Source organism: Macaca mulatta, chromosome 12 (assembly GCF_049350105.2).
Source record: "Macaca mulatta isolate MMU2019108-1 chromosome 12, T2T-MMU8v2.0, whole genome shotgun sequence".
Classification (NCBI taxonomy): domain Eukaryota; kingdom Metazoa; phylum Chordata; class Mammalia; order Primates; family Cercopithecidae; genus Macaca; species Macaca mulatta.
The window spans coordinates 9934145-9959547 of record NC_133417.1 but is presented as its reverse complement, the minus strand read 5'-3'; the positions used below and the strand labels follow the sequence as shown (position 1 = coordinate 9959547).

The 25403-nt window shown below is 37.0% G+C and overlaps 1 protein-coding gene across 2 annotated transcripts in view; it reads right to left on the bottom strand.

The window, feature by feature from the left end:
* MAP3K2 (mitogen-activated protein kinase kinase kinase 2) overlaps window positions 1-25403 on the bottom strand; it is an 89180-nt gene that overhangs the window by 30139 nt on the left and 33638 nt on the right. For both annotated transcript variants that reach the window (XM_015109853.3, XM_028830619.2), the window contains exons 2-7: window positions 13965-14026; window positions 10321-10439; window positions 9116-9156; window positions 7260-7359; window positions 1745-1858; window positions 1276-1363 (exon numbers count right to left, since the gene is read on the bottom strand). In XM_015109853.3, the coding sequence (XP_014965339.1) occupies window positions 1276-1363; window positions 1745-1858; window positions 7260-7359; window positions 9116-9156; window positions 10321-10439; window positions 13965-13971 (469 nt within the window). In that variant the 5' untranslated portion in view covers window positions 13972-14026. The remainder of the gene's footprint in view (window positions 1-1275; window positions 1364-1744; window positions 1859-7259; window positions 7360-9115; window positions 9157-10320; window positions 10440-13964; window positions 14027-25403) is intronic.

Here is a 25403-nt window from a genome sequence, read left to right as displayed (position 1 = left end):
AAGTAGGACTTAAGTAAGACAGACACTTAGAAGAAAATGGTCATAAAATAGCTTCTTCTGGGGACCAAAAGAGAACACGAATAATGTCTATTTTTTCGGTGGTTCACAGGCCAATTCAATTTTTTCTTTGATTATCAACAATCCTCTTCTGTTACCAATCTCTTTCAGATTCCCAACCACATTTATTTTGACCCACTCTCCTGCGTCCTCCTATTCATCTGTTTTTCCTCCTCTTTAACTTTTCTCTTTTAAATCCGCCCCTCATACGTGTTTTCATGCCATCTTTAATGGCCATACTCACTGCCCTATCTGTAAGAACATTTATACCAGTGGTTTTTTGAAACAATGTAATGCTTTTATCAAATAAAAATGTAGATTATCAATGTTTTATACAAATTGAAGAACAGACAGAATGGGGAGTTCAGAGTATCTATGTCCAACTCATGTTGCAAAAATAAAGCTGCCTTAAAAACACAGCATGCAAAATCTTTATTTCTTTATATCATAATCTTAACAATAAATGGCAAATGAAAACAAATAATAATAAAGTAATAATAAAGCATAATATAAAAATTCTTAGTATCTTTATTTTGACAGCATTCTTGGCAATCACTAAAACCTTAGAGAAAGGCTTGTGAATTTACAGTCTATTAATTTTAATATATTATAATTACTTCCTTTAATTTTTTTCCTCCATTCTATTTGTATGATTAAAACTTTTTTTTTTTTTGAGATGGCGTCTCGCTTTGTCACCACGCTGGAGTGCAATGGCACAATCTCGGTTCACTGCAACCTCCACCTCCTGGGTTCAAGCAATCCTCTTGCCTCAGCCTCCTGAGTAGCTGGGACTACAGGCATGTGCCACCATGCCCAGCTAATTTTTGTAATTTTAGTAGAGATGGGGTTTCACCATGTTGGCCAGGATGGTCTTGATCTCTTGACCTTGTGATCTGCCCGCCTTGGCCTCCCAAAGTGCTGGGATTACAGGCATGAGCTACCGCACCCAGCCTAAAACCTCTTTAAAGTTTTATTTGAATTTGTTGACATTAAAATACCCTGAATATATAAACAAAGAATTTAAATTGGAGATTACTAATCCTGTAAACTTGAATTTCCAAGGGACATCAAATAAATAATGTATTTAACTTAAATTACAGGAAGTAGAGAAACAGGATATTAGTTATCAGGAATATGTTTAGGTGCTGCACTACATTAAAGGATGGAGAAGAAATTGAGAAATCATTCATTTCGTAATTCAGACACCAGCTTTCTTACCTATTATAGAAAGCCGTTTTTTCCTCTCTGCTCCAAATACTGTATTATCCAAATCTTCTAGTGATGGCAATGGTTCTAAATTAGTAGCCTACAAAGGAGAAAAGACAGTTAATGCTATTCTTCCTCCTTGGGGCTTTAAACAGAATCCTCTCCCCTACCAAGTACAAACCATTTTATATAGTTTGTGAGCCTTAATCAAATCTTCTCTTTGAAATTTTAATTCTAACATAATTCTTTCTAAGTTGTCAGTTTCTATTAGCTTCATATGTACAACATATTATAGTTATGTATAACTATGACTGGTTTTGAGAAGCAAGGATATTAATGTATAGTAATTAAAGGATGTAAGTTTACATTTGATCATAATGAAAATATTGCAATGATTATAGAATATAATTTTGTTTCATATATTAACTTTTACAAGCCTAAGTCCTATAATTCTTACTGAAAAAAATATCCCAAGTCATACCTGTGTACTTCCATTTATTACAAGTAATATCTTGAGGCTCTTCATATGAATACTACGATCCAGCAGTTCCACAGCTTTGTCCAAGTCATCTTGAGTAGTTAATGGAATTACCAACTAAAAACAAACATAAGGAATCATGCAGCTATCTCACCAGGTCAAGTCTTCCACGAGCATCTCCACTACTAAGGAATTACAAATGTCCAAATGCCTTGCTCTGTGATTTGTTCCTATGATGAAAGTCTGAATGTGTACGTGTAGATTGTTTTGCCCTCCTCATTCTACCACCACTAAAATCTTAGAATGAACATAGATGTTTTTAAATTTGTCTTTATTAATCATTACATTATTTTAGAAAATAACTTTTAAAGATTAATTTTCTAGAATATTTCCATAATGTTGCTAAATTTAAGTTATAGTATGTTTGCCCCCAAAAAGCATGAAGGAGTACAGACAAAGACCATATGAAATAAAGGTACTACTTTTCTTCTGTATAGATGAAACTCAGTTCTTTTTTCAATAGTAACCACAAATTTGTACTCTCAGCTGGTGTGCTCTTCAACATACCAACATCCTGAGTACCTGCCATGGAGGACAGCTGCCATGGAGGGGTACTGCTAGTAACATATCTGCAATCTACGGCCCACCTAGAGTTCTTCTCTCTGAGCCTGGTGACCTGACCACTATGCACTAAAACAAATAAGCTAATGAGTTAACTATTCCATAGTAAACCCTCAATGTGGAATCCGCTTTCATTAGTCTTCTCATGCAGCAGATGTTATAGAGGACAAAAGCACCTAAGAGGTCTATGAGAAAAAGCATAATTCATACAATTTAAGAAAATAAAAATACCTTCTTTTTTTTAAAAAAAAAAGTCAATTTAGTAACTTAAGAAGACTGTCAAGAACGTCAAAGTATACTCCATTTCATTGAAAGAGGAAAAGAATAAAAACAAGTGAACATACTCTGCACTAGTTAACCTGCTCTACTTAGCACAATACACGAGCCATTCAAATGCAAGGCTGAGTTAATTTGGAGTCTCTACAGTACAAATTCTTTGAGGACAAGGACCCCCATACCAGCAGTGAGCAAAGAGCAGACAACCTGGTAAATGCTGTTTAATAAATATCACAGTGGTAAAAGCTCAATCTGAATCCAACCCACTAGCTGGTACGGTGTGTGTTCATTCTGCAGACTTCTTTATGAAAAAAGTCCTTGAGGTTTTTGATTTTTTGTTTTGAGATGGAGTCTCACTGTCACTCAGGCTGGAGTACAGTGGCAATCTCAGCTCACTGCAACCTGACTCCTGGGTTCAAGTGATTCTCCAGCCTCAGCCTCCCCAGTAGCTGGGTTTACAGGCATGCACCACCACGTGTGGCTAATTTTTGTATTTTTAGTGGAGACAGGGTTTCACCATGTTGGCCAGGCTGGTCTCAAACTCCTGACCTCAAATGATCTGCCCACCTGGGCCTTCTCAAGTGCTGGGATTACAGGCGTGAGCCACCGTGCCCAGCCAAAAAAGTCCTTGTTATAAGAAACGCTGCCAGACACAAAAATAAAGAAGGATTCATGTGAATTCCCTCAGACAATCTGCTTGCACTTACTTACTCTGTTCTTAAAATATAATCCCAATTTCTGTTTGTAGCTAATTTTGTATTACTGTAAGTGACCAACTAACTGGGCTCTTTTTGCTCTATGAGAATTTTTTTCTAATAAAATACAATTATCAACTGTTTGGTATCATAGAACAAGCTTGATCTACTGATCTACTTAAATACATTTCTATTTCCCACCAATTATGAAACATATTGGTATATCTTGCTTCTATCTTCAATAGTCTATTACTTTTTAAGCACTGGAAAACATTTTAAAGCAATAATAATGACTGTTCTGCCGATTTTTCATTTGAGGGGAAAATCTGAATACTTACTTTTACTATACATTTATAACTGGATTGTTTACTTCTCCAAGATACTGCTACTTTTGGGGGAAAAAAACACTAAATCAAATGACAGAAAAAAAAATATGAACATAAATGATTCTGCTCTTCTTCAGTCTGCTGCTGTAAAATGTGAACATTCTGGAGGAGTGCCTGGTGCAGCAGCTTAGGCACTGCCTACAGACCTAATGTGATCCTGCCTGTGTTCTAAGGTTACCTATTACAAACTGTAAAATGAGGATTAAGAGTCAAGAACACAAGTCCCAGGTTATCTACACTATACTAAATAAATCAGAGAATGTTTTCTTGCTTGGTGAATTCATTTCAGTCTCATTCATGAAATCTAACACCCTCTGGCCTATTTTTGATAAATCAGTTGTTTGTTGACATAAATCCTTTCTAGAAAGGAAACTTAAAATTGAGTTTGAGAACCATTAAATAGAACTGAAATCTGAAAGAACTGAATTATCTTCCTGACTTTACACAGTGAAGTATCAAGATAGCCATTAAAAGGTTCTCTAGGCTGGATGCAGTGGCTCACACCTGTAATCGCAGCACTTTAGGAGGCTGAGGTATGCAGATTGCTTGAGCCCAGGAGTTTGAGACCAGCCTGGGCAACATGGTGAAACCACATCTCAACAAAAAATACAAAAATTAACAAGGTATTGTAGTGCATGCCTGTAATCTCAGCTACTTAGGAGGCTGAGGGGGGAGGACTGATTGAGCTGGGGAGGTCAAGGCTGCAGTGAGCCATGACTGTGCCACTGTACTCCAGCCTGGGTGACGGGGAGATGCTGTCTCAAAAAACAAAAAAAAAAAATTTTTTTTCCTGCTCTACTCATCTAAAATGGAAGTGATCTTAGAAAATCCTTACTTGGCTAGAACACCTCCACATTCAACCCCCATGACACTGACACACACACACACACACACACCCTGAACACCTCCACACCCAACCCTCATAACACACACACACACACGCACCCCCCCCCCACACCTTATTAAAGAGAAGCCAAACTAACAAATCCAAACAACCCCAGCTTATATTTCTGCTTAAATTTCCTTCAAGTTTCAATTCTAGCCAACTGGAAGTTTATAGAGTAATAGTTCATTCTGAACAGAGAAATTAATATTACACTAGAAAAAAATATTTATAGAAGTGGAATGACACGCAGTATAAATGAATTTTTTGCTTGTCCAAATGTCCACAAAACTAGTAAGATTTTCCTACCCCCAGTGTCCAAGATGATGCATTTGGCTTGGGACAATATGTCAAGATATGAGACAGGACACGGCTCACTCACAGAATCTCAGGGTTGCAAAAAATCTTAAATGTAATCTTATCCTAATGCCACCTCTACCACATTCCTGCCAAGAGGCCACCAAAATATAATGGTAGAACCACTCACAGAAATCCTTCAGAAAGCATGAGAAAAATAAACTAAAAATGGAGCAATTTTCCAATTTTTAGAAAATGGGAAAGGGTTCTTAAAAATACAGATCAGGCCAGGCACAGCGGCTCACGCCTGTAATCCCAGCACTTTGGGAGGCCCAGGCAGGTGGATCGCTTGAGCTCAGGAGTTTGAGACCAGCCTGGGCAACGTGGTAAAACCCTGTCTCTACCAAAATACAAAAATTATCCGGGCGCAGTGGTGCCCGCCTGTGGTCCCAGCTACTCAGGAGGCTGAGGTAGGAGTATCGCTTGAGCCCTGGGAGGCAAAGGTTGCAGTGAGGTGATATCGGGCCACTGCACTCCAACCTGGGTGACAGAGTGAAACCTTGTCTCAAAAAAAAAAAAATAATAATAATAATAATAATAAGTTAGCTTGATGTCAATCCTCAAGAAAACCCCAGAAAAAAATCACATAGCAAACTGGGAAAAGTCATTAAAAAAAAAACAAAAACAAAAACAGCAGTTCTTACAAGCTGGCACAGGTATAATATGGACAAATCATGTCATGCTAACCTCATTGTTCTTGATAGACCTACTAGGCTAGTAGATAAAGACAATACTGTAGTCTTAATGTATCTTGGCATTTGAAAGTTTTCCATAATACAATTTTAGAAAAAAGAAAAAAAGATATGTCTAGGTTCCCCTGTAATCATCCTATGGGATAATGACACAAGTTCAAGACATTTTTTAAAAAATTATTCTTTTTTGTTCAGACAACTCTGTCACACAGGCTGGAGTGCAGTGGCGCAACTCTAGCTCACTGTACCCTCAAATTCCCGGGCTCAAGCTATCCTTCCACCTCAGATCCCCCTGCCTCAGCCTCCCGAACAGCTGGGACTACAGGTGTATGCCATCACACTCAGATAATTTTACTATTTTGTAGAGATGGGGTCTTGCGATGTTGCCCAGGTTAGTCTTGAACTTCTGGCCTCAGGTGATCCTCCTGCCTTGGCCTCCCCAAGTGCTGGGATTATAGGCATGAACCTCTGTGCTCTGCCCTTTATTCTTCATCACAATACTTTATGCATTTCTTTTTTTTTTTTTTTTTTGAGACAGAGTCTTGCTCTGTCACCAGGCTGGAGTGCAGTGACGCGATCTCAGCTCACTGCAACCTCTGCCTCCCGGGTTCAAGCAATTCTCCTGCCTTAGTCTCCCAAAGAGCTGGGATTACAGGCGTGCGTCACCATGCCTGGCTAATTTTTGTATTTTTAGTAGAGATGGGGTTTTACCATGTTGGCCAGGATGGTCTCGATCTCTTGACCTCGTGATCCGCCCGCCTCGGCCTCCCGAAGTACTGGGATTACAGGTGTGAGCAACCATGCCTGGCCTACTTTATGCATTTCTTTCAAAGAACTTCATATATTGAAATAGCTCATTTATTAATGGCTTGCTTGTACCACAAGTCTATAAGGTCTACTCCATCAGGCGCTGCAACTTATAAATTATAGCATGATGCCTGAAAAATTAATAAATGCTTTCTGAATATAAAAACCAAATTCACCTAATTACTAACCATAATACAACTTATTAACTAAATTGTCCTATAAATTTTAAGATCACAAGATCCTGATATCTCACAGAATCCTAAGAACTAAAAGAAACTTCAAAGATCATTGAATCCAATCCTAAGGGGATTAAAAAGGGGCATCTCCACAACACAGAGCTCCTCATTGCTAAAGCAAGCCCCTTAAGATCATATGTACTGATTCCGAAACATAATAATCTAATTGAGCCCTGAGCAACACTAAAACAATCCTTTAACTCAATTGTTTAACTACCAAAGCTCTGTCATCTGTAGCCAAGTAGAGTATGACAGGAAAACACAGTTCATCAATAAAGTACATAGAATAAAAACAAAACCATAAATAAGCAGCAAAATTCCAATACATGTATTTTCCCCTATAATATGCCCTCATTCAATTATTTTGCATAGTAGCACCCTCTATTATTTTCCACAATGAAAAAAATCCATTTTAGTCAGTTAAAATTTACTTAGGTTTTATTCTTCTGACATACCATATATTTATCAATCCCTAAATAAAAACACAAGTCTTAAAAGCGGTCTCTTAAACGAACACATTACTTTTCAAGATAAGATCTACTAAAGTTAAACTGTATGTGTTTACCTCATTATTGGTATAATGTAGATCCATAGACTGTCCAAAGGCAATTTTAGCTTTAGATCTCAGATCTTCCAGTTTAACTGGTCTGGGGAACTGAAGGATTCTATATAAACACAATTTTAAGATTTTATTTTCTTAGGCAAAGTTAAATAATAAACTTGCAACAGTTATCTCCTTTTAGAGAGATACAAAATTAACTTAAAATTATGTAAATATTCACTTTAAACACTACAACAGCACATTTTTTATCACAGGCACAAATTTTCAACCCAAAATTCAAAAACTCTGAAGTCTGTTTTATCCTAATACAAATTTTAAAAAAGAAATTCTCAAATTTTCTGCAGTTTTTAATTTGCACTGAAACTACCATATGAATGTTAAACAGCAATGCAAAATGTTTATTGAGGAAAGTGATTAAACTTAACTATGTGACATCTTTATGACAGAATGAAATGAAACTGTTAAAAAGAATAAAGTTGTTCTCCAGGGATTCAAATTTTGATTTCTGTATCCTTATCAACTCATTATTTTGGGGTACATGTATCATGTAGGCATACTTCCAAAATAAATATTTTAAAAAGATTAAAATTCTAGTGTTTTCTATTTCCCAAAGGATTGGCCTGTGCTTCCCCTTGAGAGCATGCACCTAAAGCTTGAAGACCACCAATACCACACGATAAGACCCGTAAGGAAAGAGGCTATGTCTGCTTTGCTCCCTTTATTCCTCTAGGGCCTAGCATATATATACTAAGTACTCAACAAATAATGCTGAATGAATGAAAAAATTGGGAAAATATCCATAAATAGGAAAATAGATTGGAGAGTTCCATGGTTTATCTGATATATTCCAGTTTTAAACATTTCTATGTAAAATACGCTTATATGATTTGTGAGCCACTTTAAAATCCTTGAAACTGTTAGGCTTTTCACTACATTATTTCATGAGACACTACTAGCAGATATGAAATTCCATCGTCAGGCCAGGCACAGTGGCTCATGCCTGTAATCCCAGCACTTTGGGACGCCGAGGCAGGTGGATCATCTGAGGTTGGGAGTTCAAGACCAGCCTGGCCAATATGGTGAAACCCCATCTCGACTAAAAAATACAAAAATTAGTCGGGCATAGTGGCAGTCGCCTGTAATCCCAGTTACTCGGGAGGCTGAGGCAGGAGAATCGCTTGAACCCAGGAGGTGGAGGTTGCAGTGAGCCAAAATCACGCCATTGCGCTCCAGCCTGAGCAACAGAGTAAGACCCCATCTCAAAAAAAAAAAAAAATTCCATCAGCCTTAACTCCTATTAGGTCTTGTCAGCAATTTTGTTGCCAACTACCATCCTATAATTTGTGCACTGAGATACGGATACCAAGTAGAAGGCTAGGTTTACATCTCTGCTAAATAATTTACAGCCACTAGTCCAATTCACTTTCCTCAACATCGCTAATGACATACATGTCATAGCACCGAGGTCTCTTGAGAATAATCAGAATTGTGAGTGTTAAGCTCACATATATAAATGCTATATAGTATCTGCGGGATGAAACAATTACAAGGAAAAATATACTTAATTTCCCTCAAGTAAAAATAAAAGGAAATGACAATATTTAAAGTCTGTATTAAGCAGTGATCTTACTTATCTCTGAAAATTGCAAACACATTAATCATTTCTAATGTTTGGCCTGAATTTTGACATATGTTATCTATCTTAAGTCTAAACACATTACACATTCCCAAGGACTACTCTATTCTCAATTTGTAAACCATGAAACTTCATTCAAATCTGAAAAGAACCTTTCAACAGCTTAATTAGAATACACATTTGATTAAATCAATTAATTAACATGTAATGTTTCTTTCCTTACCTTTTTTCTCCCCTATGTTCAAATTTGACTCGGACATCATTCTGTAATGAAATGACAATTGAGTCTTTCAGAGATCAGACAAATCATTCAGAGATTAGATAAAACTCCTACAATTTCTAAATCATATTGTTTTTTAGCCATTCATTTAAAATAGACCAGACGAGGAAGGAAGTTTGAATTTCTGTACCAGCTCCAAACAATTGATAGTGTCTGCTAAAAAGTTGAGAATTATGTTGCTGAATCTGGGCTCAACAGGAAAGAACACCAAGATCTACTAGTGAAGGTACCAGGAGTATGAGACATTTGCTGATCCTGTTATGGGAAATACAGAATATTATATTTTTGTATGTCATGCTGAGTATCCCAAACTAATCTGATTTATCAAAATCAAAATCATCCTCATTTCTAAAAATCCAGAGTAGACTATTTGAAGAACAAAACAAAACAAAAAACAATTTGCTTAAGTGTTTGAAAAATGGATGAAATGTCAGCTTTGGAAAACAGTTACCACATTAAATGAAATGCTACCTTATTTTTCCTGGGAAGGGGTCAACCTTGGCTGCAGAATGCTACCATTCTTTATGAACGCATACTTTACAAAATTTTTTTTTAACTTTTAAGTTCAGGGGTACATGAGCACATTTCTTATACAGGTAAATTCATGTCATGGGGGGTTGTTTGTACAGATTAGTCACCCAGGTATTAAGCCTAGTACCCATTAGTTATTGTTCCTGATCCTCCCCCTCCTCCCGCCCTCCACCCTCCAGTAGGACCCAGTGTCTACTGCTCCCCTCTGTGTCTCCATGTGTTCTCATTATTTACCTTCCACTTATAAGTGAGAATATGTGGTATTTGGTTTTCTGTTCCTGCATTAGTTTGCTAAGGATAATTGCCTCCAGTTCCATCCATGTTCCCGAAAGGACATGATCTCGTTCTTTTTTATGGCCACATAGAATTCCATGGTGTATATGTACCACATTTCCTCTATCCAGTTTACCACTGATGGGCATTGAGATTGATTGCATGTCTTTGCTATTGTTAACAGATGAACACACACTCTTATGGGAAAATGTATAACAAACACTAACAAAATACTTGATTCGAAAGTGTAAAAGCTAAACACATTAAACAAGTCCTCCATAAGATTAGTGTATTAAAGGAAAGTAATTCATATAAAAACAAAATATACTTATTAAAATAAACACCTGTTTTTTTGGTGATGAAGATTTTGCTTTCCTGGTTTCCTGCAAGGATAATGCTGGTCGACTGGCCTTATGAAGGACAGCCAAATCTTGCATGATTGAGTTCAAAGCTTGCTGATCATCTAGGTAATTTTGAAATAAAACACATATATAGAATTGTAATTGTGACATATATATCAACATGTATAGACATCACACAAAATTTATAATAAAATTTAAAGTAGAGAATGTATTAATTTCATACAAAAATTCATCTAAAACATTTTTAATGCCTATCCTTTTGGTAAAATAAAATTGCAATAGACTCAAGCTCTACCATTAGTCCACACATGTGACACTAATAGACAAGATGAAGTCATTCTGATTCTTCCACTGATTTAATATCCTAGAATAAGGTCAAAACTGCTCTGTTAAAACGAATTCTTTTCTATGTCTCCTAAACAAAACATCAAGATATCTAAAATCTTTTAAAAAGTAGAGGAAAAAAAATAAACAACTTTGTATAAATATCATTACTTAGCACTTATGTTCAAAGTACAGACTTAATTTTGGAAGGTGTTTTTTTTTTTTTTCTTTCTTTCATCAATACTTAAGAGTCAGCAACAAAGAAAAGCTTCACCTGTGAATACTGGCCTACTGTATTTGGAAATGCTCTTTCAAACTTCTTCACCATAAGGTTTGACAAGACTAAAAACAGACTATTTAAAGATCATGGTCAGTAACAATGTTAAGAAAATTCCTTTCTTTAGAAAAAGTACCAAGTCCATAAAACTGAGAGAAAGGATCATGAACATGAACATGAACTTTTAGACTCTTCTAAATATACCAATTGTTTCTTTCTGAGACTAAAAGCACGTGCCTGCCAGTAATGCCAATTATAAGCTCTCTGGAAGACGTCAGGGACAACTTAATTTATTTTCACTAGTAAATCAATTCTACTAACGATAATCACAAATGGTAAATAAAGGAATCAAGAGACTTTACAGTTTATATTTTAAAATGTAACCATTTTGGTGAGCAGTAACTTATGTTCTTGGAGTAGTAAAAAAAAATGCCATATCCTACAAAGGGAATCACTAAAAATATTCTGACAATTCAATAGCCCTAATAGTCTCTCAAACACACAAATAGCTGACTTCTGTAATTTACTAATTTTTAGTAACATTTCATATATTCTATTTTGTAGTGAAATTATTTGCATAGTAAAATTTAAAAGTAATAGTTATAAGGTTTTATTATTGGTTTAATTTATTAATATTTCCAGGTTAAGAGAAAATTTTATAATTCTTCACCAAGTATTTTTTATAAAATAAAGTTTTATCATAATGTTAGTTTAGCCAAATAGGTAACCAAGCCACAGACAGGTACAATATAATCACAATAGATGCACCCATCAATAAGCTCAGAACGATCTCAACTGGAATAAAAGCATTTGATGTGACCTTCTTTAAGAAGGTTAAATCCTTGGCCAGGCGCAATGGCTCACGCCTGTAATCCCAGCACTTTGGGAGGCCGAGGGGGGCAGATCACAAGGTCAGGAGTTCAAGACCAGCCTGGCCGATATGGTGAAACCCTACTTTTAGTCTCTACTAAAAATACAAAAATTAGCCGGGCATGGTGGCGGGCACCTGTAGTGTTCAAGTTCAAGTTCAATCACTTGAACCCAGAAGGCGGAGGTTGCAGTGAGCTGAGATCATGCCACTGCACTCCACCCTGGGCAACAGAGTGAGAATCCGTCCCAAAAAAAAAAAAAAAAAAAAAAGGTAAATCCTTAATTCTACACTAGGGACAGAAGAACTCTAATTCTTTTTTTATTTTTTTTTTGTAGAGATGGAGTCTCACTATATTGCCCAGGCTGGTCTTGAACTCCTGGGCTCAAGTGATCCTCCCACCTTGGCCTCCCAAAGTGGTAACTCTAATTCTTTATCTATGTTGTTCTAATTTTTATTAGAAGAAACCTAAACATTTGAATTTAAACAATTTTATATGCTTAATATTACAATGTCAAAAGCCTTGGGGAGGGCCTTTGGCTAAAATTGATTATCACATTTATATATACTTATTTCTTTTTTCTTTTTCTTTTTTTTTTTTTTTTTTTTGAGACGGAGTCTCACTCTGTCGCCCAGGCTGGGGTGCAGTGGTGTGATCTCGGCTCACTGCAAGCTCCGCCTCCTAGGTTCATGCCATTCTTCTGCCTCAGCCTCCCGAGTAGCTGGGACTCCAGGCGCCCACCACCATGCCCAGCTAATTTTTTGTATTTTTAGTAGAGACGCGGTTTCACTTATGTACTTATGGGTAAGTACAATGGGTTTCTGACACATGTTGGAAGGACATTCAATTGAGCATAAAACCAAAAAATATTTGGAAAATAATTTTTTCAAAAATCTTTTATCAGAAATGTTGAATCAAATACCTTATATGCTTATTCATGATATTTGAAAAATAAGTAACAGAAGAACATCCTCAATCAAAAATTCAAACATCTGTCATGGTGTTCTGTGACTACCTTTATACATGTTTTTAAGCAATGATTGTTGCTCTTCTATAGAGCAGTATTATTTGAGGCTGACAAAAATAAATTTGATCGATACACAGAGTACAAGTGACAGCAGCCAAAATGAAAAGTTGAGAAAGGAGTTCAGTAAAAGTACATCCGATTTGGAGCTGAAAGTAAGGCTAACTAGAGTAGAGAATTTGGGCTCCAAGAGGGCGCTGATACTCATGACTACAGAAGAGGAAGTGGAAGGAAAAATTTTAAAGTAGGAAGGTGAAGTCTAAGCTTACAAACTTGCTACAATGACACACAGTGAAAGTGTCCTAGCCCCCACTTTCATCACATGGGCAAATATAAGTTCTTCATGGATGGGTGTGTGTGTGTGTGTGTGTGTGTGTGTGTGTGTGTGTGTGTGTGTGTGTGTGTGTGTGTGTGTGTGTGTGTGTGTGTGTATTTGTTTTGTTAAGCAAGAAGTAGAAAATGTGTGATAAAGGCAAACTCTGGCAAGTAAATGTCAGAATTAAATCCCAGGATCAGTCTAAGTTTCAAAATTCAGCATCCAACTACTCAGTCCCATTTTTCTTGATTTAGGATAGGGTAGGCCATTCATGACTCCATCTCCTTCTAGTGCCTTCCTGTCTAATCCCTGCCTCATGCTGGAACCCTTAACACAAAAGAGAAAAGGAAAAAACAAAAAGGAGGTAAAGAGGAAAACAAAATGATACGTAAACTGAACATACACAATCCATTCCCATACTTTAGTCTCTTTAAACTAATATTATACCACAATATACGACCAAGAGTTGTATAACATATCATCCCTGAGCACCAATGATTTGCTGCTCTATGAATCATAAAATAAAATCTTATGATTCCTCTCTTGCCATCAGACTTTAAGCAAATCACAACACATCTTAACAGTTTATTTTGAATGTCCCTACTGTGTTATGCATAAAATGATCACTCTAAAACTATAGCAACACAAAAAGTACTTTAATTAAGTCTATTAAGTAAATATAAAACATTTCATAAATCTGCTATATCATAAAATTTATTTATAAAAAGGTTTATAATAGCACATAATAGAGACAGTTTTTTCACTTCCATTCTATCCTTTAATTATAGCTGAAATATGCTTTTAGTTTGAACTCACCCATCATGGCAAACAGCTCAACAATTTGAAAATCAGGAAAATGGTTCTCCCATCAGCATTGCCTTAGAAGATAAAACAGATTAACATATTAATAAAAAGAAACAGAAAATGAGCCACGAAAAGAAAAAAAAAACAGTATAAATAATACTAATGAGAAATATACAATATGAATACTTTACACATTTTGCTGGGGGGAGGTGTTTTATATTGAAGGTTGATCACGTAGGCACCCCCTTGCCTAACACATAGCAAAATTCCAGACTCCCAGAAGAAAAGCAGGTATTCAGCATAAACCATAGTGTCTGTACAAACCATTATCAGTTAGAGGCAGGAACCCTCCTGAAATCCAAGTTCTCAGGTGTCAGCCAAAGACTGACTCCTAAGCAGGCCTTCTAAAAATAAGCAATCAGGCCCGCTACATTAACTCTTTTTCTATATAAGCAGCAATAGGAAACTAATATATTGGTTTAAAAAGAAAAAACCTACATAAAGCAATCACTATAACTGTGTTGCTGGGTATACAAGACATAATAATATAATTCATATAATCTTAACAGTACACAGGAAAGGGAAAGGATAGAGTTACATAAAAGAAAGGTGTTTATGGCCAGGCGCAGTGGCTCACACCCCCAGCACTTTGGGAGGCCTAGGCAGGCGGACTGCTTGAGCCCAGGAGTTCGAGACCAGCCTGTCCAACACGGCGAAAACCCACCTTTACAAAAAATAAAAAAATTAGCCAGGTGCAGTAGTGCATGCCTGCCGTCCTAGCTACTTGGGAGGCTGAGGTGGGAGGATCACTTGGGCCTGGGAGGTTGAGGTTGCAGTGAGCTGTGGCACTCCAGTCTGGGCAATACAGTCAGACTGCCTAAAAAAAAAAAAAAAAAATTCTTAAAAAAAAAAAACTGTTTGTATACCATTGCAATTAAGTTGATATTAACTCAAACTATGTTATTACAAGATGTTAACTGTAATTCCCAGGTCAACTAGAAAATAAGATGAAAAATATACGATGAGTGCCAACATGATACTATGAATGGAAAATTCCACAAACCTGACCTCATGTGGTATGTCACAGTCAAAAGGCAGACGCACAACCCACAGTTTATTCAGCATCCCCCAGGAGAAAAAAGACCCTCCCAGCCCCTTCCACTGCAATATTATCTTTTCCATGCATGCCCAAATTCCCCCATGCAAGAGGCCTACAAGGGTAATAAAATAGAAACTTTGTTTCAGACACAAAATTACTTAAGATATTGTTGGCTAGTGCAGTGGCTCACACTTATAATACTAGCAATTTGGGGGAGCCAAGGTGGGAGGATCACGTGAGCCCAGGAGTTTGAGACCAGCTTGGGCAACACAGGGAGACTCCCATTTCTACAAAAAAAAAAAAAAAAAAAAAAAAAAAAAAGAATTAGAAAAAAAAGCCAGGTGTGGTGGTGCATGCCTATAGTTCCAGGTAATTGGAAGGCTAAAAGTGGGAGGACTGCTTGAGCCAGGGAGGTCAAGGCTGCAGTGAACTATGACTGTACCACTGCACTCCAGCCTGTGTGACACAGCGAGACCCTGTCTCAAAAACAATTTAAAAATTACATAAAATTACCTTTAGCTATATGAATAAGATATATATGAAACACAAGAATTTCATGTTTAGACTTGGGTCCCATTCCCAAGATACCTCACTATGTATATGCAAATATTACAAAATATGAAAAAATCCAAAAAACTTCTGGTCCCAAACATTTTGACCCAAATATGTTGCCAACAACAGACACGCTTTTCTTTCTCTCTCTCTCTCTCTCTCTCTTTCTTTCTCTCTCTTTCTCTCTTTCTTCTTTTGGCAGGGTCTTGCTCTCTTTCCCAGGCTGAGGTGCACTGGCATGATCACAGCTCACTGCAGCCTTGATCTGCCAGGTTCCAGCAATCCTCCCACCTCAGCACCCCCGATTACATAGGACCACAGGTGCACACTATCACACCCAGCTGATTTTTTAAAAAAGATTTGTACAGATTACCTAGGCTGGTCTCGAGCTCGTGGGCTAAACTGATCCTCCCAGTTTGGCCTCCCTAAGTGCTGGGACTATGAACCACAATGCCTGGTCCACACTTTAAATCCAAAGACAAAATAGGTTGACAGTAAAAGGATAGAAAAAGATATACTATGCAAACAGTAGTCAAAACAGACCTGCAGTGGCTATACCACTATCAGGCAAAACAGATTATGACACAAAAATTGTTGTGACAAAGGGCATTTTATAATAAAAGATAGCCAATACATCAAAAAGATATAGCAATTATAAACTTATATGCACCTAACAACAGAGTCGCAAAATACACAAAACAAAAAAGTATAAAATTCAAGGAAGAAACACACAATTCAAAAATAAAAGTTGGAGATTTCAATGCCCTGCTGTTCAATAACGGATAAAATAAGTAGACAGAAAATCAATGAGGAAATACAAGACTTGTACAACACTATAAAACTACTAGGCTTAACAGACACCTACAGAAAAATCAACCTCAAAACAGCAGAATATACATTCTTCTCAAATACATATCGAACATTTCTAAGACAGACCAAATAATAGGTAATAAAACAAATCTCAGTAACTATATGGACTGAAATCACAAAGTGTGTTTCCTGACAACAATGCAATGAAATCAGAAATTGGTAACATAAGGAAATCTGGAAAATTCACAAATATGTGAAAATTAAAAAATATACTCAAAAATAATCAGTGGGTCAACAGAAGGCATAAGGAAAATTAGAAAATACTTTGAGATAAATGAAAATGAAAATACAACAAACCAAAACTTACTGGATGCATCGAAAGATAAAATTTATAACTGTAAATATTTATATTGACAAACCAGAAAGATGTCAAATCAATAACCTAACCTTTAACCTTAAAATACTAGAAGATGATGAACAATTTAAATCTGAAACAAGCTAAAGGAATAGGGAGTAGAAAATAAAAACACCATTGAAATTTTAAAAAATCAATAAAACAAAAATTGGCCCTTTGGAAAGATCAACAAAACTAATAAACTTTTAGCTAATCAAAAGCAGCAGCAGCAAAACACAAATAATCAAATTCAAGAATTAAAAAGGGAGCATTACACCAACCTTTCAGAAATAAAAAGGATAAGGGAATACTATTAACAATTGTACATCAACAAATTAGATGACACAGACAAATTCCTAAAAAGAAACTACCAAAACTGACTCATCAAGAAGAAATTAAGAATTTGAACAGACCTATAAAAAGACTAAACGAGAAATGAAAAATTTCTCACAAATAAAAGCCCTGGACCAGATCGCTTCAAACATTTACAGAATTTACAAAAACGGTTCCAAAAAAAAAAAAAAGGAACACTTTCCAATTCATTGTAAAGCCAGTATTACTACAATACCAAAACCAGACAAAGCTATCACAAGATGAGAAAACTAAAGATCAGTATCTCACAAATAGATGCAAAAATCTCAATAAAATACTAGCAAACCTAACAGAGAACATTAAAAAACAAATTATATAACATGCACATTTGGGATATATCCAACAAAATCAAGGTTGGTTCAGCATCTAAAATCCATCTCACTGTGTTTGCCCAGGCTGGTTTCAAACTCCTGGGCTCAAGCAATCCTCCCGCCTCGGCCTCTCAAAGTGTTGGGATTACACGTGTGAGCCACCCAGCCTGGCCTCGAGAAAGTGCTCCATTCCTCATGCCAATCAGTCCCATTTCAAGGGCAAGCACTATATTACCTCAGTTTTTAGGACTTTTAATCAAGACAAATATAAGACTAAATTTTAAACAGCTGAGAAGAAAACATCTAGTCTAAATATCTTATTTTAAAATCTGAGGGCCAAAAAGATAATATAACTTATAAAGTTGGACAAAGCTAAGACTTGAATACCTGTTTCTTATTTCTTACTCAGGTAAACTTTCCATAATACCGTATCACTCCAATTTACCTTTTGAGGAAACAGTGAGCTGGAATAGGAAATTCTCTGACCATACATATGCACATAGAGAAAGTCACAAACTGGTTGCGGAAGTTTTATCTAGTATATTCTCTTTCAATAAAAACTTAAATTCTCAACCAAATTTTTCAGGTGATTTTGTTTTGTTTTTTGAGACACGGTCTTGCACTGTCACCCAGGCTGATGTGCAGTGGTACTATCACAGCTCACTGCAGCCTCAACCTCCCGGGCTTAAGCAATTCTTCCACCTCAGCCTATAGTGTTTGCTACCATGCCCAGCTAATTTTCTGTAGAGATGGAGTTTTGCCTTGCTGCCCAGATGTCTGTAAGTACCAATCCCCAATGGATGGCAGAAGAACCAGCATATGGCTGAGATATAGCTGATTTAGAGGAGGTAATTGCAAAATGAGCCTAAAACATCTCACTGAACCAGAAAGAAAGTACATAAAGACTATGGGGACATGTCAAAAGGCCACAGGCACAGCTTGAAAGGGATTCCACTAACCAAATATGGGACAATTTGAACATCAAAATAAAAATGTTGGATTACGGGCCCACTGAATTAAAAAAAAATGAAACAGTGAAGTTGGGCACAATAGCTGTAATCTCAGCTACTCAGGAGACTGAGGCAAGAGGATCACTTCAGCCCTGGAGTTTGTAGCCCACCAGGACAACATAGCAAGATCCCATCTCCTGAAACAACCAAAAAAAAAAAAAAAAAAGAAAACCGTGAGTCCATAAAAACAAAGATAAACAAATAAATCAACAATGGGAGGAAGAGAAATCTTTTTCTTATGGTAGAATGTCAACTAATGAATGTAATAAAATTAGAAAGACCACCATTCAGCAATCATCAATAGAAATAATCAAGTAATTCAACCAAGAAAAATCAACGAATGCTAAAACTAGTGGATGAAAAGTGTGATGAGGAATGAGTTACTTAGTTTTAACATACCTCCAAAAAATAATCATTTCCACACATTTTTCAAAGGAAAAAAAAAGAGTACCTTTTTTAGTGTAGAAACCCAGCAGACAAAAAAAGAAAAAAAAAAAGCTTAGTCAAGTGATCCACGTTAAGATCATCAGTAACAGGCAAATTAAAATCATGTACCTAACTGGCCTGACTTCCTCAATTTTTAAAAATTAAAAAAAAGTGCCACCTGGTAAGATACACTGAGAATACCACATCACCTCTGTGATATTGCTGCCAAAAACTGATAACCTGAATTGATTCATAGGGAAGCATTAGACAAATACCAATTGAGGAACAGTCTAAGAATTAACTGCTCTGTAAACCTCAAAACTGTCGAGATCATGAACGTCAAGGAAACGTTACGGCTGTTCTGGATTGAAATGCATCAAAAAGACACAACAACTAAATGCAAATTATAATCCTGATTGAATTATTTTCCTAAAATGAGCATTATTGGGACTACTGGCAAAACTTGAATGGTTTCTGTGGATTAGATGATACAATTCTATCAGGGTTAACCTCCTGATTTTGACAGTTGGATTCTGGATATGTAGGAAAATGTCCTTATTGATAGCAATTACAAACTAAAATGTTCAGGGGTGATGGAGTCTCATGTTAGCAAGTTACTCTGAAATAATCAAAACGAATTTCTTTACACTTGTTTTGCAACTTCTGGAACTTAAAATTATTTCAGAAGAAAAAAATTTAAAAAACAATATATTTTTAAAAATTCTATTCTTCTCTAGTCTTCTCTATCAAGAAGCATCTCTATTTTTCCAATTGCTCAAAACAAAAATTTTGGGATAGCTTGGATTCCTCCCATGCTCTCACCTTATATTCCAATCCACCAGCAAATCCCATTAGCTTTTCCTTAAAATATGTATCACCACTCCAAGCCATAATCATCTCTTGCATGGATTACTGAAATAGTTTCATATCTGATCAACTTGATTTTACTCCAAACTCTAATATAACTCATTTTCCATACAGCAATAAGGATTATCCTTTTAAAAAGTAAGAGAATGTTAATGCTCTGTGTCAGAAAGTACTGGTAGTTTCTTGTAACACTTTGAATAAATTCCAAAGTCCCTGCCATGGCTTACTTCATATAATCTTGACTTCCCTACTTCTTGTTTTTTTATTTTCTTTTTTGAGACAGGGTCTTGCTTTGTCACCCAGGCTGGAATGCAGTGGCACAATCACGGCTCACTGCAGCCTTGACCTCCTGGGCTCAAGTGATACTCCCACCTCAGCCTCCCAAGTGCTGGTACTATAGTTACCCACCACCACAGACAGCTCATTTTTGTATTTTCTGTAGAGACAGGGTTTTGCTATGTTGCCCAGGCTGGTCTTGAACTTTTGGGCTCAAGCAATCCACCTGCCTTGGCCTCCTAAAGTGCTGGGATTACAGGCGTGAGCCACCATGCCCAGCCAACTTCCCTACTTCTTGATGTTATATTCTACTACAGTAAAGGTTATACTACAGAACACTGCTGCTTCCACCAAGACTAACACAATGGATGATGCCATCCCCACCACTGCAAAAAACAAACAACAACAACAGCAAAAAAGAAGGCTGTTTAAATACTGGTAGGCTAAAAACATAAATATCCATTACAGCTTCCATGGCAATGCACTCTCACGATTCTCCATTCTCCACCCCACTTCCCACATCTCACCTGAGTGGGCTTCAGAATCTCTTTTTCCTTGCCTGGCTAGTAAATGCTTGGGCCATTTGAAGTTTCATTCTTGCACTACTGCTCTTTTCATTCTATTGAGTCTGTTGAAGAAACATCACCTATAAACTAACCCTCAAATCTGTATCTCCAATCTAGACAGAGCTAAGCTTCAAATTCCCAATTACATAAAACTATTTGTTAGATATTTTAATCCTTGGCCACATGCTTAGGATGGCAAAGCAGTAAGTTAAAATAGAGTACATGATGACTACCTCAAGTCTTCAGAATGATTATAAGATAAAAGCAAATCCCTCATTTGGTAACCCCTTGGATTTATTACACATAGCCAAATATACTTCCTGATTTAGTGAGATAATTGAGGTAAGGATCTGGCAAGGACTCTCTGATTTTGTCTCTTTCACATACAAATTTCATTATGATTGTCAGACTGTCAGACTGGAAAACCTCAAAATTCACAGGACACTGGGTAGTGTACTCACAAAGGTGTGGTCTCAAAAGTAGAAAAAATTTATGCTAAACTAAATACTGCTCTGGTTCTACCTAATGAAACTTAAGAGCAAGATGCAAAGGATCTGTTTCCAAGTAATTCAGCTGCCTCCCAAAACATGTAAGAATGCAAAAATGTTCAGTGCCCAACAAGGTAGAATTCATAATACATGGTATTGAATCAAAAAGTACCACATATGAAGAGAGGCAGGAAAATGTGAGCCAGTCAACTAATAATAACAGACCCAGATAAGACACAAATGAGAGAATCAGTACAACTGTCACAGCTATATTCCATATGTTCAGGCAGATAGACAGAAGATGTTAAGTACAGGCATGAAAGATGTTTTTTAAATGAAATTTTTGCAGATAAAAAAATACAATGCCTAAGATGAAAATTACACTGAATGAAATAAACAACAGTAAATCAGATATTGGAGAACAAAGATTAGTAAACACAATAATAAAAATGACAAAAAATCAAACAATAAACAACTACAAAAAAATGAACAGAGCCTAAGTGGGCATTAAGACAAGCTGAAAGGAGCCCAATATACATTCAGCTGAAGTCCCCAAATGACAGCAGGGTAAGATAGAATATATACTTGAAGAAATGCCATGACTGTTTGAAATTTGACAGAAACTATAAACCCAAAGATCCAAAACTCTCTATGAACCCAAGGCACAAAAAACTTGAAAAACACTTTACCAAGGTGCATCACAAACTGCTGAAAAGACAATAGCAACAGGATGACAGCAGACCTTCTCATCAGGAGTAATGCAAGCCAGAAGACAGAAAACATCATCATTAAAGGTATACCTCAGAGATACTGCAGGTTCAGTTACAGATGATGGCAATAAGCAAACATCATGATAAAGTGAATTTTTTTGTTTCCCAATGCGTATAAAAGTTATGTTTACAATAATGTGCAGTCTATTAAGTGTGCAATGGCATTATGTCTAAAAAAACCAATGTACATACCTTAATTAAAAATTACTTATTGCTAAAAGAATGCTAAAGAACATCTGAGCCTTCAGAGTTGTAATCTTTCTGCCACTGGAGGGCCTCCATGTTGATGGCTCCTGACTGATAAGGGTAGTGGTGGTTGCTGAAGGTTGGGGTGACTAAGGCAATTTCTTAAAATAAGACAACAGTGAAGTTTGCTGTGTTAATTGACTCTTCTTTTCATGAAAGATTTTGTTCTAGCATTCGATGCTGTTTGACAACATTTTACCCACCACAGAACTTTTTTCAAAATTGGAATCAATCCTCCCAAACCCTTTATCAACTGAGTTGCTTATTGCTGCTTTACCAACTAAGTTTATGTAACATTCTAAATCTATTGTTGTCATTTCAACAATGTTCACAGCATCTTCACCAGGAGTAGATTCCACCTCAAGAAGTCACTTTGTTTGCTTACCCATAAGTAGCAACTTCGCATGCACTCTAGTTTTATGAGATTGCAGCAATTCAGTCACATTTTCAGGCTCCACTTGTAATTCTAGCTCTTTTTCTGTTTCTGCCAAATCTGTAGCTCCTCCCTCCACTGAGGTCTTGAACCCCTTCAAAGTTGTCCATGAGGGCTGAAATGAGCTTCTTTCAAACTCCTGTTAATGATAATTTTTTGACCTCCTCCCATGAATCACCAATGTTCTTAATGGCACCTAGAATGATGAATCCTTTCCAGAAGGTTTCTGTTGCAGGAAGTCGGTCCTGAACAGAGGGACCGGCTGAAGTTGCGGCAGAAGAACATAAATTGTGAAGATTTCATGGACATTTATTAGTTCTCCAAATTAATACTTATATAATTTCTTACGCCTGTCTTTACCGTAATCTCTGAACATAAATTGTGAAGATTTCATGGACACTTATCACTTCCCCAATCAATACCCTTGTGATTTCCTATGCCTGTCTTTACTTTAATCTCTTAACCCCGTCATCTTCTTTGTAAGCTGAGGAGGATATATGTCGCCTCAGGACCCTGTGATGATTGTGTCAACTGCACAAATCATTTGTAGAGCATGTGTGTTTGAACAATATGAAATCTGGACATCTTGAAAAAACAGGATAACAGCAATGTTCAGGGAACACCAGAGATAAGACTTCTGGCCACCGGTGAGCCGGACGGAACAGAGCCATATTTCTCCTCTTTCAAAAGCAAATAGGAGAAATATCGCTGAATTCTTTTTCTCTACAAGAAACATCCCTGAGAAAGAAAATGAGCCCTGAGGGTAGGCCTATAAACGGCCCCTTTAGAAGCATGCATCTTTTATGGTCCAAGCCAAAGGGATGAAATAAACCCTGGTCTCCTGTAGGCTCCAGGGCGTTATTAGGATGAGGAAATTCCCACCTAATAAATTTTGGTCAGACAGGTTATCTGCTCTCAAACCCTGTTTCCTGATAAGATGTTATCAACAACAATGCATGCCCGAAACTTCATTAGCAATTTTAATTTCGCCTCATCCAGTGGTCCTGTGATCTCACCCTGCCTCCATTTATTTGGTTTGTGATATTTTATTGATTTGTGAAGTATGTGATCTCTGTGATCAACACCCTTTTGAAAATCGCTAATAAAAACTTGCTGGTTTTACGGCTCGAGGAACATCACGGATCCTGCCGACATGTGATGTCTCCCCCGACACCCAGCTTTAGATTTCTCTGTCTTGTGCTCTTTCCCTTTATTTCTCAAACCAGCCGAGACACTTAGCAAATAGAAAGAACCCACAGAACCATTGGGATCGGGTTCTCCTGATAGGTTTTCAGTTTACTTTTTTCCGATAGATCAGAAGAATCTGATCACTGTCTAGGGCAGCTATAGCCTTACAAAATGCATTTTTCTTTTTTTAGTTTCGCAGTGCATATAAAGTTATGTTTACAATATACTGTAGTCTATTAAGTGTGCAATGGCATTATGTCTAAAAAATGTATAAACCTTAATTTTAAAATTATTTATTGCTAAAAACAATGCTACAGAACATGTGAGCCTGGCTGAGGCTAATTTTTTATTAGTCTAACTTTTTATTTTTAGTTTTAAAGACAGCATATCACTGTTGCTCAGGCTGGTTGCAAACTCTTGGCCTCAGGTGATCCTCCCACTTTGGCCTCTCAAAGTGTTGGGATTACAGGCGTGTCATTTTTCAATCATGGTGTTGGGAAAATTGGACTATCACGTGCAGAAGAATGAAACTTGAGTCATTATGTCTCACCGTATACAAAACTTAACTCCAGATGGATTAAGAACCTAAATGTGGCCGGGCACGGTGGCTCACGCCTGTAATCCCAGCACTCTGGGAGGCCGAGGCGGGTGGATCATGAGGTCAGGAGATCGAGACCATCCTGGTGAACACGGTGAAACCCCCGTCTCTACTAAAAATACAAAAAAAATTTGCCGGGCGTGCTGGCGGGCGCCTGTAGTCCCAGTTTCTCAGGAGCCTGAGGCAGGAGAATGGCGTGAACACGGGAGGCAGCGGAGCTTGCAGTAAGCTGAGATCGCGCCACCGCACTCCAGCCTGGGTGACAGAGCGAGACTCCATCTCGGGGGGGGGGGGGAAAAAAAAAGAACCTAAATGTAAGATGTGAAATTATCAAATTACTAAAAGAAAACCTAGGGAAAATTCTTTTGGACATTGGTCTAGGCAAATAATTTGTGACTAAAACCTCAAAAGCACAGGCAACAAAAACAAAAATAGACGAATGGGACTCAGTTGAACTAAAAAGCTTCTACACAAAAGAAATAATCGACATAGTAAATAGACAATGTACAGAGTGGGGAAAAATATTTGCAAACCACACATCCAATGGGGACTAATATCCAGAATCCACAAGGAATTCAGAAAACTTCACACACACAAAAATAATAATCCCATTAAAACATGGGCAAAGGACATGAACAGACATTTTTCAAAAGAAGTCTGACAAAAGAACGGCAAGATCTTTAACTAAAAGACTAGAAAAGAATGCTAAGAGAAATCAAAGACCTATAAATTGAACAAAATGCCATGTTCATGGATCAGAAGACTCAGTGTTGTACAATGGTAATTCACTCCATATTGATAAACAGATTCAATGAAATCTCAAATAATCCTGGCAGGCAATACTGTGAAAACTGAAAAGCTGATTGTAAAATTTACATTGACAGTCTGGGCAACATAGCAAGAACCCCTATCGACAAAAAAATTAAAATTAAAAAATATACTGATATTGAAATCAATATTTTGTACATGACAACATAGTGGCATGTTCCTGTAGTCCCAACTACTCAGGAAGCTGAAGCAGGAGGATCCCTGAGCCCAGGAGTTC